Source organism: Channa argus, chromosome 11 (assembly GCF_033026475.1).
Source record: "Channa argus isolate prfri chromosome 11, Channa argus male v1.0, whole genome shotgun sequence".
In the NCBI taxonomy this organism is placed as follows: domain Eukaryota; kingdom Metazoa; phylum Chordata; class Actinopteri; order Anabantiformes; family Channidae; genus Channa; species Channa argus.
This window is the reverse complement of record NC_090207.1, coordinates 24376440-24393844: the sequence shown is the minus strand read 5'-3', so window position 1 is coordinate 24393844 and position 17405 is coordinate 24376440. Positions and strand designations below refer to the sequence as shown.

Genomic DNA, 17405 nt, shown 5'->3' with positions numbered 1-17405 from the left:
CTGCAGCTAAGGTAGATGGATTAATATGTATGTAATACTTTATTTATGTTTTCTACTAAAATGTCCAGTGTTTACGCCCTTGTTTTCTGTAGTTATGTTACATTCAATGTCATCCTTCTCCCATTGCATTTAATTGTTGACTATTTTATTTGTACTGTATTCAACAAACAAACCCACACTGTAGATTGTGTTATAAAGTTCTAAAAAAAAAAAAAGTACAGCAGTAATTTGCTAAAACAATGAGACAGTATTGTTGAAAATGTAGAAGATCAAAAGTTGATTTTCCCAACTCTGTTCACAGGAGCTACGTGGAAAATCTTAACTTCTTGTTAAATTAGAAAGAATAACAAATGGAGCTAAAGCTGTGCTCACTTTGACAAAGAAAAGTCAGGTCCAAATTAGCATCCACGATGGATCTGGTTTAGTTGGAACTGTTAAGCTTATTCAAAACTGCAGCTTATCGGGTCAGATGCTGAGTGACACAGCAGCCGCCTCCTCGGGCTCAGAAAACATCCTTCTTAGAGTGTTAGGTGGTGATGTTTGTTCCCTTTGTTGTCACATATGCTCCTATAAAGCAGATAAGTCAAATCTGAAAATAATGTCTTTTCAGCTCATAACATCCATCTGGTTTGGGCTGTTCGTGTGCTTTCAAACTGCTTTTTAGCCTGAATCCTACTGTCACCCACATTTCTGTCATGAGAATTATAAAGGTGGATGTGAATTGAGATTAATAGCTTTGTGTTTGTTTTGCTCGCTGGAGCATTAAGATGCAAACGCTATTATAACGAATGCACCACAACAGTCAGTGAATTCAGTTTTTATGCCTGTTGCTGCCATTTACTAAGCAGCGCAGCTTGTGTTCCCGCTGCACGCTGTTGTTGCTTAAAGACCTGAGTGCAGGGTGAGACCTTGGTGTATCAAAGACACCATCTCCCTCCATAGTCTTATTTATGAGCGCTTCGGGAGGGACGGAAGCCAGGCAGCACAAACCTGCTTTGGTGTCGCAGGTGTAGAATAATAGCCGAGCGTTGCGCCGTACATCTAGTCAAACTTTTAGTGCTAAAGAGCATCTTAGCTTTCCATGTCTATCACCCCTCCCCTGCCTCTGCCACTGATCCCTGACTCCATTATGTGCTGATGTGAGGGGAACTTGGCAACTAGGATCAGTGGGTTAAATTTTCAGTAGGCCCACTGGCTGAGTCTTTTAATGTCGTAGCCTTCACTAAGAATCGTTTACAAGTGACTTTTAATGTGCAGACATGGCAGCAACGCAGTAGAGCAAAGGTCAAGGTCATTTGCTTCGAATGGAGATGTGCCCATTCTCTGGAAGTGAATTAGTAATATATTCTCTATTCATGTGTTCCTACATATGTTTTATTCCTTACAGTCTTTAGACAACAATAGACATCTGTACAACATCTATGCAGTTGGGTGCAAAAGTTTGCAACCCTGTATTTTGAAATGTCCAAAAAGTAAAACAATAATTGTTCTTCGTTAAACTAATATTTAATCTACGTTGAGTTAGTGCAAATGAACGTCGTTAAAAAATTAATTATAGTTAATTTTAATTTATTTATCAGGTGGATGCAAACTTTTTGGGCCAATGTTATTATTTTCATTATTTTCCGATAACGTCTTTTATACATTCATTTCATTTATATAATTTTGTACTGTATTTTCTGCCAAATAATGCTGCATGTTTAGGTCGGGTCAGTTTAGCAACCTGGCTTCTTAACTGTAACTGTTGAGCCATTCTGCTGTAGTCTGTGCAGTGAGGGATGTGACATTGTTTTTGTTGAAATAATTACTGCTGGACCTTTGATGGCAACAAATGCTGATCCAAAACCCGTATACATTATATCATTCAGCATTAATCCTTCCATTAATCCTTTCGCAACAAATTCCTGAAGATAATGATTAATAGTGCCTGAAAAGTCAGATAGTCCCTCTGCTATTTAGCGTGGAAGATGCAGCATCCATGATTTCCAAAAAACAAGTTTAAATGAATTCAGTCTCGGAAAAGGAGGCTGTGTCATGTCTATCATCATATTTGCGTTTAAAGCAGTGCTGATTGATGGGAAAAGGGAGCAGTCAATCATTATTGGTTGTTGGTTTTGCCTCTTACATACAGAGATCTCTTTGGATTCAAAGAATCTTTTAATTGCATTACTTGTGGTATGTTGCACCATGTTTTTTAGCCTCCCACAATTTTTCCAGTCTACTGTTGCCCCGTAACAACTTTTGTGAAATATGTTGCTTGCATCAAATTCAATATAAAAAAACCAACATTTATCAGTTTTAACATTAGGTATGTTGTCTTTGTACTGTCTATAATCCATAATAGGCTTTAAATGTAAATGTAAATTGTAGAACAGGGAGCTGAGCCATCTCATTTAGAACATTTGTTAACATTGCTGCACGCCTGATGTCCCTCTTCATCTTCTCCTTCTGCCTCCTCAGGAATTCTCCTTTCCCCAAGTGTGGTACAGCAACCAGCAGCCCCTGCACTGTGCCTTCTCTTTGGAGAGATACAGCCCTGCCACCGCTCAGCTCTCCTGCAAAATCAGCGTGCGCCAGGTCAAAGGCCACGAGCAGATTCTGCAGGTCTACACGGCTGTGGCTGAGGTGAGGCGCAGCAGCTGCAGGAGGCGAGGAGGGAGCACGCTTCGCTTTCTCACTCAACCTTTATGTAACCTTCCCAGAGTGTGTCCACTGACAGCAAGGCCCAGCTCTCCTGAGCTTGCAGTGTGTATTACCAGAGTCAGGAGGACACTCTTTGTTTCTTTCTTCACAGAGTTATGCTAAACAGAAACAACAAACAGAGATCCAGCTGTTTGCCAAGTTTACTCTATATCATTTTTAACCTTTATTCGCCCAGGGATACACGTGTTTGAGCAAATAGCCTGCTTCACATTCACATGCGCCAACACCTGGGAGCTGCCCGCCATAACAACAGTCTTCTGTCAGCAGCTGAGCAGCTCCACTGGAGCAGTTAGGAGTTAGAAGTCCTCACTCAAGAGCACCTTGACAGTAGTTGTTAAGGCAGAGGAGAGTGTTAGTCATTGATTTTTACCCAACTGCTTTTTCACTAACAGTCTCAAACGTGCTTGTCCTACCTCAAGGCCACCAACAATACTTATACTGAGGCTTTTACAGTCAGACGCAGGTATAATGCTAACTTCAATTACATTTAAAAGAGCTGTGTTATCATATTTCCATTACACACTGCCTCATATTTTTAACACAATGTGATTATTTTTCATTATTAAGGGTGTGTAGTGGGCACCTAGAGCTTATTTCCAAGTTAGCGGACAGTCCTCCATCAGGATGGTGCTACAAGATAATGTTGATGTTAATGAATTTTATTTTGAACAACTTTCACATAGTAAAGTCTTAAAATAGATTCAAGTATTGAATGTTCACTCCAGTGCCTCTGCGGCCTTTTACTGTGACAAGCTAACAATAATGCAAGCTGACTTTTTAAATGAGAAACTAGATTTTTCCCCACTTTTCAAGCAGTAGTGTGAAAATAGAATAAAAAGTAATGCTCCCTGATTTCATGACTTGCAAGTGAAGTTCAGTTAGTTTATCACCAAGCGATGGGTCAACACACTGCACTATATGCTGCTAGCATTGCTTTGATTGACTGCAGCCATTTCTCAGCCAAACAAGGAATCTCCAAACATTCAATGGTACACTTTTTTTGTCCTCAATGTTGAGCATTTGATCATCAAAAAATACATGACTGACTGTTGCTTATATTTTAAGAAGATGGAGGCTTTCATTTCTTATAACTCTGTGTTTTACCAGTGTTTTAAATTTTGAATCAAACCGCAATGAAGACACCGTTTTGTCTCTCCACACTGGTTAAAACAAGCACAATGTGACATTTGTGAATCCTACCTGGTCCCTGCGGTTTGATTATAGTGTGCTTTGTGCTCCATTTCTCCAGACTGAAAAGGAGTCCGTTCCATTTTTTATGCAGACCGACTGCACCATCATGTCCCAGACGGGGCCCAAGGCCTTCAAAATCCCCCTGTCCATCCGCCAGAGGATCTGTGCCACCTTCGACACTGCCAACGCCAAGGGCAAGGACTGGCGACTCTTAGCCCAGAAGCTTCACTTAGATCGGTGAGTGTAGGATGAGCATCGTCACTGAGGTGTTTTGTTTCTATAATGGCCCTGCCATGAACACCAGCTGATGAGAATGAGTGTTGTTAACCTCCTCACTGGGGCCTTGTTTATTCTCCATGTTGTCCGTCAGCAGTACAGACATCATTTTACTGTACAGAACATGACTGTGTTACATGATGTGGAATATAATGTGGCCTTGTGTAACACACACAGCATCAGATGCATCCGTAACATTTCTGTCATTCTCACAAATGTCACAAATGTGAGAATGACAGAATGTGATGTGTATTTGCTTGTCCTTTTTTATCTACTAAACATATGCACATATGACAAGAAACTACTGCAGTATTGATACAGTCTAGTTGTTCTCTTTTCTTCTCTTACCTTGTGGCAGCTATAATCTCCTGTTAAGTGCATGATTCATGAGGCACTGGTATCTGAGAGTCCTTTGAGATTTCAAATTATCCAGATAAGCTTTCCTCTCCAAGTTGGGGCAGCTTTGAACTGAGCCTGATGTGACCAATGGCTGCAACCTTTTATGTTGCTTGTTGTTATTTCTCTTTGTAAAGCACCAAGGAGCAACAGTGAAACACTGCCCCCAATTGGGCTTATTGCCACATGATACAGAAAAGGCATTGTTCTGTATTGGCATGGCAACAAGCTCCCCGTTCTTTACCTTTGGCAGCACATAAGAATGAAATCCAAACTAACCTGTTGCCAATTATTATTCTTACCTAATGTGTTTCTTAATTATATATTCTAACATTCCTACAATTCAAGTCAAACATGAAAGTAGATAATGGTGTTTATGCACTAATCCAATCTGTGTTCACTTGATAAAAAGATTTCCTAATAATCAAGTAAAGGGCACCCAAGGACTCACTGAGGTTTGTTAATATTGATTTAGCACTAAAATGTAACATTGATATCCGTTCTTTAATTCAGTTTACGTTAGTTTATGGTCTGCATATGCAAGGTTACTAAAAGCAACCATGCTGAAAGAGACTTTGTGACGTTTTCTGATGATTCAATCATTGTAAGCCTGCTAAAGGGGAGGGATTCTATTCATGGTCCTGTGCTGGAGGATTTTGTTTACTGGCGTGAAAATGCTTTTTAAATTTTGATGGAACAAAGACAAAAAGGTGTGTGTGGATTTTAGGAGAACGCCAAATATTCCTGGTCAGTCTATTACTAGCTGACAACACATTGAACAGGTTCAGTACTAAAGGTATTTGTGTAGCCTCATCGACAATAAACTGACAGCAATCTGTAACAAAGCCCAAAGACGATACTCATGAATTTAATTTATTTAATTTATTTATTTTTCAACTCTATTATTGTCTTTTTTAAACCTTTTTCATCATTTCCTGGTTTGGAAATCTTTCTATGGTGGAAAACAACAAGTTGCAACACATAATAAGGTGGCATGTTTTACTTGGTTGCACAACAAATTTCACCAATAGGAACAATAAAGTTGTGTTAAGTCGACATGGGTAAAGCCTCATATCACACTAAAGATAATTTTAAGATGCCAAAACGATCCACCAGGTGTTGGCTTGTCCAGCCTGACGAGTCAGTACAACAAGAAAAGGCCGTTTCCGAGGAAATCATGTGGGAGAGCTGTTAAGCTGACCGGTAGACGCCGATCACTCAGAAGCTGCCGAAAGTTGACAAGTTTGCTCCTTTGAAGTTGCTAACTTGGAGGCAAATAGGCAAACGTTGAACACATGCAGAAGACGATGAGAGATAAATACGGAAAAAAAGGACAAAGAAACCAAATAACAATAAAAAGGAGAGAAAGAAAACAAACAAAAAAGTTGACAAAGTTGATAAGTAAGAAGTCAAGATTAAAAAAGAAGACATTTAAATAGATGTTAATATAAGGTAAGGTAGAGTTCACCACAAAGTGTTTTTACTATTTAAATGCTGGAAATTGAAACAAGTAACAAAATGCTTTTATTTTGAAACAGTGTTTCCTGTATGTCAGCGATGTGTGTTTCTGGTAGAACCTGGGCCTTTTACTGTAGCTAGACGTCATTTTAAAATGGTGTAATTAAAAACCTTTAATAAAGATGTTTATTTTGAATGTGCAAAATACATCAGAAATTTGTGCCTATGTTAGAACCTGGATTAGAACCAGGTTAGAACCAGGTAGATAAACTCTTTTTACCATTTAGATGCTACAAAAATGAAAAAGGTATCAAAAGGCCTTTATTTTGAAAGTGTGTCTCCTATGTGTGTGTGTGTGTGTGTGTGTGTGTGTGTGTGTGTGTGTGTGTGTGTGTGTGTGTGTGTGTGTGTGTCCATTTTAGATAGATGTCACCACAAAGTCATTTTAGAATTTAAATGCTAAAACTTCAGCCACCAACAGAACAAATATCCACTTCACCAGAAGAACAAAACTTTCTACCTGCAGTTCTTAAAAAGTAATAAAAACAGACTAAATCAGCAGACTCAAGAGAAGTGATTCAGCCACCTCATTTCAAACAGCATGCACTTGTTCCGTATATCTCCTGTCCTATTTTGGGGCTTGTCATGTTCATCCTGAAGGTAGAAAAAACATTATGTTTGCTGCTTCGAGTCCTTTTATAGCATTTCAGGACACCGATTTGACTTGGTAACTCCGAAACATTATATTTCTACTACTTCACCTATTCTTTGCTAGAACTACTTATGTGTTTAGGGTTGTCTTCTTGCTGCACGGTCCTCCGCCTCGTGAGCTTCAGTTCCCGGATGGATGCTGAATGCCGAGTTTGGTTGTTGGCTTCTTATTCAAGCCAAAAAGTTCTACTAAGACTATCGTGCAAACCACTGCAGACCACTGCAAAAGAGGCCCTTAGTTTCCTAAACATTGTCTTGGGGTTCCTCTCAGCCTCCCTGGCCAGTTCACACTGTGGTGGGATCTGCTGTGGCTTGGTAACAGTGGGGTTGAATGTTTTCCATTTGTACACAATCTGCTCAACAGCTGTGGAGTGGAGTCCTATTCTTTAGAAGGTTTTTTTGTAACCCTCTTCAGCCTTGTGAGCATTAATAGCTCTCATAGTTTGAATTGATGATCCTAAAGATCCATGCACTTTTCCACACACAAATATGTAAAGTTGGGTATTTTTCTACAGTAAATAAATGAAAATTTGAATTAATATTTTATCTGTTGTGTTATTATAAGGTTCCCCTTGATATACTTTGTGGTATTTACAGCTAAGCGAATCTCTTTGGAAGCACTGTGCACGGGACCCATGGTTGTCATCACACAATCTGTTGATGTTTTAGTGATCAGTTTGAACTGATGAGCTTGAAGCTCAGTGTCACAGACAACGTAGGATGTAAAAAAATCTTTTATGAACAATGGTCTGACAGATTTTTCAAATGTAGAACAACATACAACTTATCTTTTAAGGTTTGTATAATAAATCACACGCTTTCCTCTGTCAGAGGAAATTAAAGCCATTCCAAGTTACACATTCACAGTTTAATTTAGTTGGTTAAATTCTAACCTGTTTGAATTTAAAAGACAACAGAACAAATGCAACAAAAGACTGAAAAAGCTGCGTAATTCTAAAAAAAACCAAAAAACAAACCTGGTGGGACATTGAAGTTAGTATCACGAGTGAGTGTTCAATGCTTTGAGGATACCATTTCTAAATGTAAAAGAATCTCGAGTATTAGGCAAGAGACTAGATCAGAAACCAATATTTAAAGGTTATGATCTTCAGGCCCTCAGGCAGCTCTGCATTAAAAACTGACATGATTTTGTAGTGGAAATCAATGCATGGGTTCAGGAAAACCTCTGAAAAAAAACCATCGTCAGTGAACACAGTTTGTCTCTGCATCTACAAATTTAAAAAGTTAAAACGCTAGCGGGGAAACAACCGTAACCAAAAGATCCAGAAATGTGTCCGCCTTTTCTGAGCGCGAGCTCCCCTACAATGGACTGGTGAAGTGGAAAAGTATCCTGTGGTCTGACAAGTTTTTTTTGTAAATTATGGATGCTGTGTCCTCCCAAAGAGAAGGGGACCATCTGACTTGTTCAAAAAACAGCATGTGTGATGCTGTGAGGTGTATTGATGCATAGTGCGTACATAACCCACATCTGTAGAAGCACCATTAATCCTTGAATATATATTCAGGTTTTGGAGCAATATTTGCTGCCATCTAGACAACATATTTTTCTGCACATTCCGCACATATTACAACGTTTTAGTAGGAAAAGAAACCAGGCACTTAATTGAACTACCTTCAGTCAAGACCTGTCACGCACTGAAAACATTTGTTGCATTTGGAGGCAAAATTGGAAAAACTCAGTGGGTGTCCTCAGTTCCTAAACTCTGACAGAGTGCTGTCATATATATCGTCAACATGCGAGATGATTCACAGGCATCAAATTCAAAATGTGTAAAAAAAAATTTGTTTTCATAGTTGTTTTTGGACTATTTACAATTTACAATCTAATGTAAGTTTCGAAAAAAAAAAGTATCCAAACATTTCTGGAAGTGTGCTTTGTACAGTTTCTAATCAGGAAAATCAACGTCTTTCAGCTTGTCCCTTCAGCCCCCCCCCCCTCATCAGGCCCCCCAGTGCATAATCAGGAAGACACAGTACATATCTAAAGCTTAACACTTGTCCCTGCGTTGTTCATTAATCCAGGTTTGTGTGCTCCTCTGCAGGAACCTGGGTTATTTTGCAAAGCAGCAGAGTCCGTCAGCAGTCTTACTGAGCCTTTGGGAGGCACGTCACCAGGACACTGCTGACCTTGACTCTCTCGCCAGCGCCCTGGAGGAAATTAGCAAGATCCACTCCAAAAGCTCCCCTAAGGACCAGGATGAACCAGAGTCTGATTTCAATCACATACAAGCAGCCGGCCTGTGCAGAACAGGCAAGCTGACAAGTCAGAAGATGGAGGACTCTCCTCCTGAATATACAGGCTGAGAGAGACGAGACAATGACTGCAAACTGACAAACGTGTGCTCACACAGCCACTAATGGACAACACACTGTCGGCAGCGTGCTGGAAAGTCCCAAGGTTGTCGGTGAGTAGACGGTGAGAGCGGCCAAACACGCTGACCAATCACAAACAGGGCCAGGTGAGCTGGTGCCTGCTGTGGATCTTATTCTTCTCGTTTAGCAATCGTTTTCTGCCTTCCCACTCAATTTTGAAGTTCTTTTAATGTTTTTATATGTTTAAGCTTTGCCCTGTATATTCATTTCCACCTCAGAATGTACCAGAGGAGGGGGGGTTGGGTTGGGGAGGCGTTTGAGGTTGTGGTGACCATCTCTCCTTCTTTCCCAGCAGTCCACACGACAGCTGGACATATTTGCATAAAAGCTCTTTAATGCAAATAAGCTGATACAACTTATGGCTTAATTTCAGAGCAACCTGTATTCAAGGTAATTAGATTTTTGTGGGGTATTTTTTATTTTTTTTTTTCAAACCATATCTATGTCAAAGAATGAATGAGATGAAAAACAACTTCTCTGGCATCTAATATATTTTTAAAGGAAGCTGCTGATTGCTTAAATGTCGTGCTTGTGAACTTTTAAAGCCAAGTATCTTGAAATTCACCCATTTTCATTGTTTGGTGCTTCTGGCAACAAGTAGTACACTGTTTGAACACCCCACCCCACCCCACCCCCACCCCCCAAAAAAAGAAAAGAAATAAACATTATCAGCCTCAGTCTACCCTTGAAGGACAGCACAGTCAGACGGTGACTTCCCACATGCGTATGCGAGACACTGTGGTCGTGGCGAATGAGACACAGTGAGATTTCTGACTGTGGCATTACAGTTTCCCCCACTGTAAGATAGGCAGGGAGGGAGCTGTAAAACATCATTTCCTGCCACCGCAGGGGAGCGTATAGCCACGTCTTATCAGCCCGTTCCAAACATTTAACACCCCTCACACGTGCCCCATATCAGGCCTTGACACACACGACTGCCCCATCACTTCACCTCCTCCCACAACAACTTTTCATATACAAAAGTCACATGCATACTGGTTCAAATCGGCACCCATCAGACTGAAAGAATGGGGAAGGCAAAAGATGCCCTGGGGTTTAAAAACACTATTAGATCTCTGTGCATTCAGTCCCCTTCCAACAGTATTAGACAGCAAGGCTAATTCATACTTACTTTGCTGTACACTGAAGACATTTAAGACAGAATTTCAAGCTTTTATTTGATGATTGTTACTGTAACAAGTATAAAAGTAAATAAATCTCAATATTTAGTTATAAATCCGTTGTTTGCATCAGGCCTGTGAGTCACTGACATAACTAAAATTGTTGGTTTCTTCCATTGATACACTTTTGCTTTTACTGCAGCCTCCTTCAGTTATTGTTTGGTTTTTTTGGGGGTAGGGGGGGGGGGGGGGGGGGGGGAGTCTTTCTTTAAACTCATCTTCAGCAAGTGTAAAACATGTTCAGCTGGGTTCAGGTCTGGTCAATAAATCTCGTCAGTATAAAATGTCCTTTGTTGAGTTAAGTGTTTTGGATCATTGTGTCGCTGCATGATGAAGCTCCTGAGTTTTGATGCATTTCTCTGTAAATTTGCAGACAAAATGTTTGTGTGCGCCTCTGAATTCATTCTGCTGCCACCATCATGACTTACACCATCAACAAAGATCTGTGAGACTGATCCACAAGCAGCCGTGCAGCCCAAGACGTGACAATACAGATGAGTTTGTATTGGTATGAGTTTGCTTTTCCATCACTTTGGTCTCTTAGTCTCATACCGATGAGACTTTATTCACTTTATTCTTTGGCTCATGATTGTATTTTTGAGCAAATTTCAACCTCGCTTTGTGATCATTTCTGCTGATGAGGGGTCTTAGAGCTTGTGGTGTGGCCACTCTTGCTCTGCGGACCCTGCTTTGGGGTTTTTCTTCACTCTCGAAATCTATATGCTTTTGTCATCAGCTGTTGTTGTTTTCTGTGTATGTTTCTATCTATTTATTGATTGAACAAATCTGACACACCTGGGTTACGAGAAACGCACCTCTCAATACTTTTGCTTAATTAAAATATTTTTCATTTGATACAAAAGGTGCTGTTATGAGTTGTTCACGTATCTTGCTTTGTAAGTACAATTAAATAAAATCTGAAATTCTGAACTTTTGTTTCTTATCCATCTTTTGATCTTAAACCAAAATGTCTTCAATGTACAGCACAAACAAATCAAACGTAGCTCTTCCAGTACTTTTGGAGGGGACTGTATACCCAGTTTTTACCAATGCATACTTACGCAGACTTGCATAAGTTTTGTATAAATTGAGGATTTAAAAGGTTTAAGAAAACCTCTGTAGTTCTGATTTTGCACAAAGCAAAAGACATAGCTACACTTTTAATGGTTAAAGTAATGTTTTAATGTTGAGAACATTATCATTCTTCTTGCTACTGAAATAATACTGCCCCATCACATCTCACTTCAGCATATGGCTAATATCGGAGCATTGTTAATTTGAGATATCTTACAAGATAACATTGTCCATGTTATGCTGTATAATCCCTGAACATCTGTTGATACTTTTCATTTTCTCTATTTTATGTTTGTCGAAAACAGCACCCCAGATAAAATGTCTGTAACACAGATGGGCAAAGTCATATTTTTTTCTCTTTTAGGAGGGAAAGTTTTTTATTTTATTTTGTATTTTGTATACAAACCAAACACGTAATCACACAGCTTTACCTTTTTCTGAAGTGTTCAGCGCCAAAATGAGCAAAGAAATGAGAGTGCAACAAAGAGAACAATCAAAGGCAGAGGGAGACAGCTTTGTATGTGGCTACAGTTGGAGCATATTCAATTACAATCATCAGAAAGTTGGTTCCATCTATGTGTTGCATAACAGAACCGGAGTGAGGGGCTCAGTTCTCCTGGTTCTTGTTAGAGATCTGGAAGCAGCGTTCTGAATGAGCTAAAGGATCCTTAGTCATTGGGTCAAAGAGTCTACTAAACCTGACTGTCATCAGCATAGCTGTGAAAAGCAACGTTCTTGTCATGTACGATTTGACCTAGAGGGAACACGTACAGGTGGAATAACAGTGGTCCAAGAATTGAACCTTGGTGGACACCATATGTCATTGTGAGCTGTTCGAATTTACATTACGATCACCAACGGAAGCAATGAAGCCACTGCCTTCAAGGTCTAAACTGTTCCTGATAATCCCACTCACTTTTCCAGTATGTCAAGCAGGATGTTATTGTCCGCAGTACAGTATATGATTTAACCCTCAAGGTGAGACACAGTACTTGGAACCATACTTACAGTACATACGGTGGACTAATGTAATGTGGAACATATGAACATGGAGTTGCATTCTTTGCCCACGATGCCTGATGACCCACTATTTACTTCATCCCCATAAGTTTTCTGCTGATACGTTCAAGCTCAACTGAATAAAGGGGGATATCTGAAGGAGATTTTCAGAATTCAGAGCCCACTGCTGGGTATTGAAGCTAAATCAGAGACGAATTCTTCATCTTACATCAAATTTGTACCTCTAATCATAACTGCCTTACATAACCGAGTTACAAAATTAACCAGAGAAAAGATAGCGAAATAAACTCAAGCCATGGTTCCCATTTCTTGGTTCAAATAAATTTCTTCAGCATTTCTATTCTAATTTAATTCCTGTCTGCTACTTATAGCACAAAAGAGCTAGATGTATTTTGAATATGTCACTCAGAAGTTTTTCAGATGGGGAGGTTTTTGAATACATCTGTGTATTTCTGACCTGATGTACTATAAGTGTGGGTTTTATCCTGCCATGATCAAGAACTGAACATTTTCCTTTTTGGTATCATCTCTGTGCTCTCTAATCAAATTATATTCATCTTTTTTATTTAATTTAAGGCAGGAAGAGAAGAATGTGAAAGATAATCTTTTATTATTTTTTTTTTTTCCCAATATGGTTTCTTCTTGTGACTAACTGGATTTTCCTTTTCATTCCTGCAAGCAAAGAGTGTCAAAAATGGAAATGTGTGCTTTTGTAAATGAGTAGCGGTGGTTTATGTTGCAACAAGACCATTCTGTCTGTGTGGTACATCCGATCGCACTCGAAATTCTTCTTCGTTCTGGGTGTTTGTTTTTTTTTCTTCTACTCATAAATGTGTACGAATTCGGCTTGTTTTTTTTTGTTTTTTTTTATTTAATCCAGAAACTCTCAATATGAATAATGCTTTGCAGTAAGACTAACCTTGTCTCATGAGATAGAAAGTTCACTGTTGCATCCATGTTTTTCTGTCACCTGAGTTTGATCGGTCCCATGCTGTTTTCTGCTTCACGCATGGCCTTTGGCTTCATATCACTATTCTTGTGCCTTGTTTAACTACTGTAAATGGTGAATGTTGTAAAATACAGATGGGGATGAAACAAAAAAAGTACAATTAATCATGCTGACATACATTTAAAGGTATTAGTTAAAAAGTATTTAAGATGATAATATTGAATAGGCTGCAGAGCTTTTCTAGTGCTGAACATCTATGTTTGGTATTGCCAGGGCAGCTTTGTGGTAAATTGTATCTATATTATGGACACTTTGGATGTTTTCTGTACAGTAGAATTTGCAAATGTATATGCAGCCTTTTTGAAATAAATGTACAGTTGAAAGATCTCAAGATGTCTGCTACTTTTTGTATCAGTAAAAGTCTTCATACGTTAATTCTACTGTCACTATTTAATTCACATGAATAGTTGCTTATATAGCGCTTTTAGCCAAAGCGCTTTACAATGTTGCTACCCATTCACTCACACACTCACATATGAACACTCACACATGAAGTGGACTATTATGGAAATGTTGACTTTAAGCTGTGAGCTCCTCCCTCCCCATGGGAAAACTCATAGGCCAGTAGAGCAGTGACTAAGGAGTGACAACAATAACTTCTCTTTTTCTATGAGGATTTCCACTTTCCATAAAAAAAAACAAAAAAAAAAACAGATCTTAACCGCAGGGATCAGGAAGTTGCTAAAGAATCACCAGTTAAACTCTTGTAGAGGGCAAGATGTGGACAGGCTGGCTTATGAGTAAATGAGTAAAAAATACATTCGGAATCACTGGATGTGTTTTTCAAACTTGTATGACTCTATGTTCATGCTGACTCCATAAGGCTGACTGTATACCCACTTTTTACCAATGCATACTTACGCAGACTTGCATAAGTTTTGTATAAATTGAGGATTTAAAAGGTTGAAGAAAACCTCTGTACTTCTGATTTTGCACAAACCAAAAGACATAACCACACTTTTAATGGTTAAAGTAATGTTGTAATGTTGAGAACATTATCATTCTTCTTGCTACTAAAATAATAGCATCGGAGCATTGTTAATTTGAGATATCTTACAAGATAACGTTGTCCATGTTATGCTGTATAATCCCTGAACATCTGTTGATACTTTTCATTTTCTCTATTTTATGTTTGTCGAAAACAGCACCCCAGATAAAATGTCTGTAACACAGATGGGCAAAGTCATATGTTTTTCTCTTTTAGGAGGGAAAGTTTTTTATTTTATTTTGTATTTTGTATACAAACCAAACACGTAATCACACAGCTTTACCTTTTTCTGAAGTGTTCAGCGCCAAAATGAGCAAAGAAATGAGAGTGCAACAAAGAGAACAATCAAAGGCAGAGGGAGACAGCTTTGTATGTGGCTACAGTTGGCGCATATTCAATTACAATCATCAGAAAGTTGGTTCCATCTATGTGTTGCATAACAGAACCGGAGTGAGGGGCTCAGTTCTCCTGGTTCTTGTTAGAGATCTGGAAGCAGCGTTCTGAATGAGCTAAAGGATCCTTAGTCATTGGGTCAAAGAGTCTACTAAACCTGACTGTCATCAGCATAGCTGTGAAAAGCAACGTTCTTGTCATGTACGATTTGACCTAGAGGGAACACGTACAGGTGAAATAACAGTGGTCCAAGAATTGAACCTTGGTGGACACCATATGTCATTGTGAGCTGTTCGAATTTAGATTATGAGGATTTCCACTTTCCACAAAAAAAAAAAAAAAAAAAAAAAAACAGATCTTAACCGCAGGGCTTCAGGAAGTTGCTAAAGAATCACCAGATAAACTCTAGTAGAGGGCAAGATGTGGACATGCTGGCTTATGAGTAAATGAGTAAAAAATACATTTGGAATCACTGGATGTGTTTTTCAAACTTGTACGACTCTATTTTCATGCTGACTCCATAAGGCTGATCCTGCTCACTAAAATGCACATTAACGTTTTATGTTGCCTCAAAAAGATGGTTGGGGTCTCTTCAGTGAGAATGTGTATACAGTTAGATGATGTCTTGACAGAAGAAAAAAGGTAAAAAGCATTTCCCTGGCTTTTGAGCACAATTCATAGCTTTTCAGCCCATTTTGTTGTCTGTCTTTCAAGATGTGTGTGTGTGTGTGTGTGTGTGTGTGTTTTTTTTTAAGATTTCACATGTGCTTCTTAATGTACTTTCATTAAGCTTGATGCACTATTCACTTTCACTCAGCTTTGGAGAGGAGAGTAAACTGAGTTCATATGAGAGTACTTTTTCACTTTGGCCCCCTCGCACTGTGCCAAAAGCCTACGCAGCATTGCTTTTCTCTCAGTGTAAACAGAAGAGCTGGTAAGAGAAAAAAAATAATGTATTTATTTTTTTCTAGATGATTAGAATTGATTGGGTAACAGATGGGCAGAAAGCAGCACAGTCCATCTGAATGGAAAAGGTCTTATCTTGTGAAAAAAGTGGCTTAGAGGTTTTGACCTCCTCCCTCGCCTTATCAAAAAAGAAAAAAAAAAAAACCTAATAAAAACAACACAAAGTTCCAGCCGAGAGAGCAGGGGTAAACGGTGCAGAAATTGTAACACATGCAGCAGATTCTGAATAATTATGAAAATAAAGATGGTCAAAACAGATATGCAATGGCACTGTAAATTGTAGAATGAGATGTTGATGAGCTGTGGTGCTCAGAGGCTTGTGGGCTCTATTTCTCAGTGTGCCTAGTGGCCCGTGAGGCCATCAGTCACCCACCAATGAGTCTAATCTTTGAGTCTCGAACTGCCCCATCAGGATAGGCTTTCACCTCAAACCGCCATCAAAAGCATAAGACCATTTCAGCTACAGCTTCACAGCTTGGCACCACAGCCAACCGACTGAAACTGAGGACTGCGTTTTCTCTCTACTATCCCCAGTGTCCCCGGTGTTCTCTCTGTGGGCATCAACACGTTCCAGCCAAAGATGTGCGGCTGAATCCACCCCTTTTTGTCCGGCGGCATATCTTCGAGCTGCAGGCAACTGCTCGTTAGATAAGTAAATAAAAACTAGAAAAAAAAACGTGGCGAGCACTGGATTTCAGTTTGTTATGCGGGTTGTGATTAGAGGCTTCATACAACTGTCTGTTTCTCCTTTATCCTGTACAGACTAATGACACAGATAAACCACTTGGAACAGCCATTCACGTTAAACTACAGCAGTAATAGTGATGCTGTCCTCATTTAACATGAAAGCTCTTGTTACTTTTAGATACACACAGTGACAGACTGTAACAGCAGACACAGTTTTTATTTACATGCGTTGCATTTGGCCTCCAAAAGGGTTAATTTAGCGATGGAGCTACTGCTTAAATTAATTAAACTGCAGTATTAACTGCCTCCAGTTTTGTTCAATTGTCATTCCACGAACCCCATTTGCAGAAATGTTAGGACATTTGTGTAAATGTATACTAGAAAAGAATGCACACATTTGCAAATTATTTGAACCTATTGAAAAATATCTCATATGCTCTGGAATATAACAATTGTAATTTAAGTTATGATTACAAATAAAACAGGAATACTTTAAATTGAGCCTGTTGTTTTCCAAAAAAAATCACACTTTTAGTGTTTAATATGTTGTCTTTGTGCTATTTGCAGTCAGAAATATGATTTGCACATCACTGCATTGTCTATTTATTTACATTTTGCACATTTTTTGGGTTTTAACTGAAAATTGAGTTTATAGATCCTGATGTAAATGTAGCTCTAAACACAGTATTTGGGTTTATTCATATGACTCAAATTACAAGTCTTATATACAGAATACAGACGTATTCCTCATAAGATGTGGATTTCAAAGTCTGATACCACATCTTTTTTTTAAATTACATATTGTCATTTTGGAATTGATTTAAAGAAAACAACATGTGACTTGGAAACTGAAGAAATATTTCAAATTCTGCACAATGTCTAGGGCAGAAATAAAATGTAAGCAAATTTCCTTCCACTGAAGCATGGAAGTAAGCTTCCACTTACATTTTTCCGTTTT

At 38.9% G+C, this 17405-nt stretch overlaps 1 protein-coding gene across 4 annotated transcripts in view; it reads left to right on the top strand.

Moving 5' to 3' along the window:
- unc5db (unc-5 netrin receptor Db) overlaps positions 1-14036 on the top strand; it is a 202604-nt gene extending 188568 nt beyond the window's left edge. Inside the window, exons 15-18 of one of the 4 annotated variants that reach the window (XM_067521862.1) lie at positions 2461-2625; positions 3953-4131; positions 8799-9161; positions 10684-14036. In XM_067521862.1, coding sequence (XP_067377963.1) covers positions 2461-2625; positions 3953-4131; positions 8799-9060 — 606 coding nt within the window. In that variant the 3' untranslated portion in view covers positions 9061-9161; positions 10684-14036. Of the gene's footprint in view, positions 1-2460; positions 2626-3952; positions 4132-8798; positions 9520-10683 lie in introns of those variants that run through there. The other 3 variants (XM_067521861.1, XM_067521864.1, XM_067521863.1) reach the window with 3 other exon arrangements.
- Positions 14037-17405: the final 3369 nt, after the last annotated feature.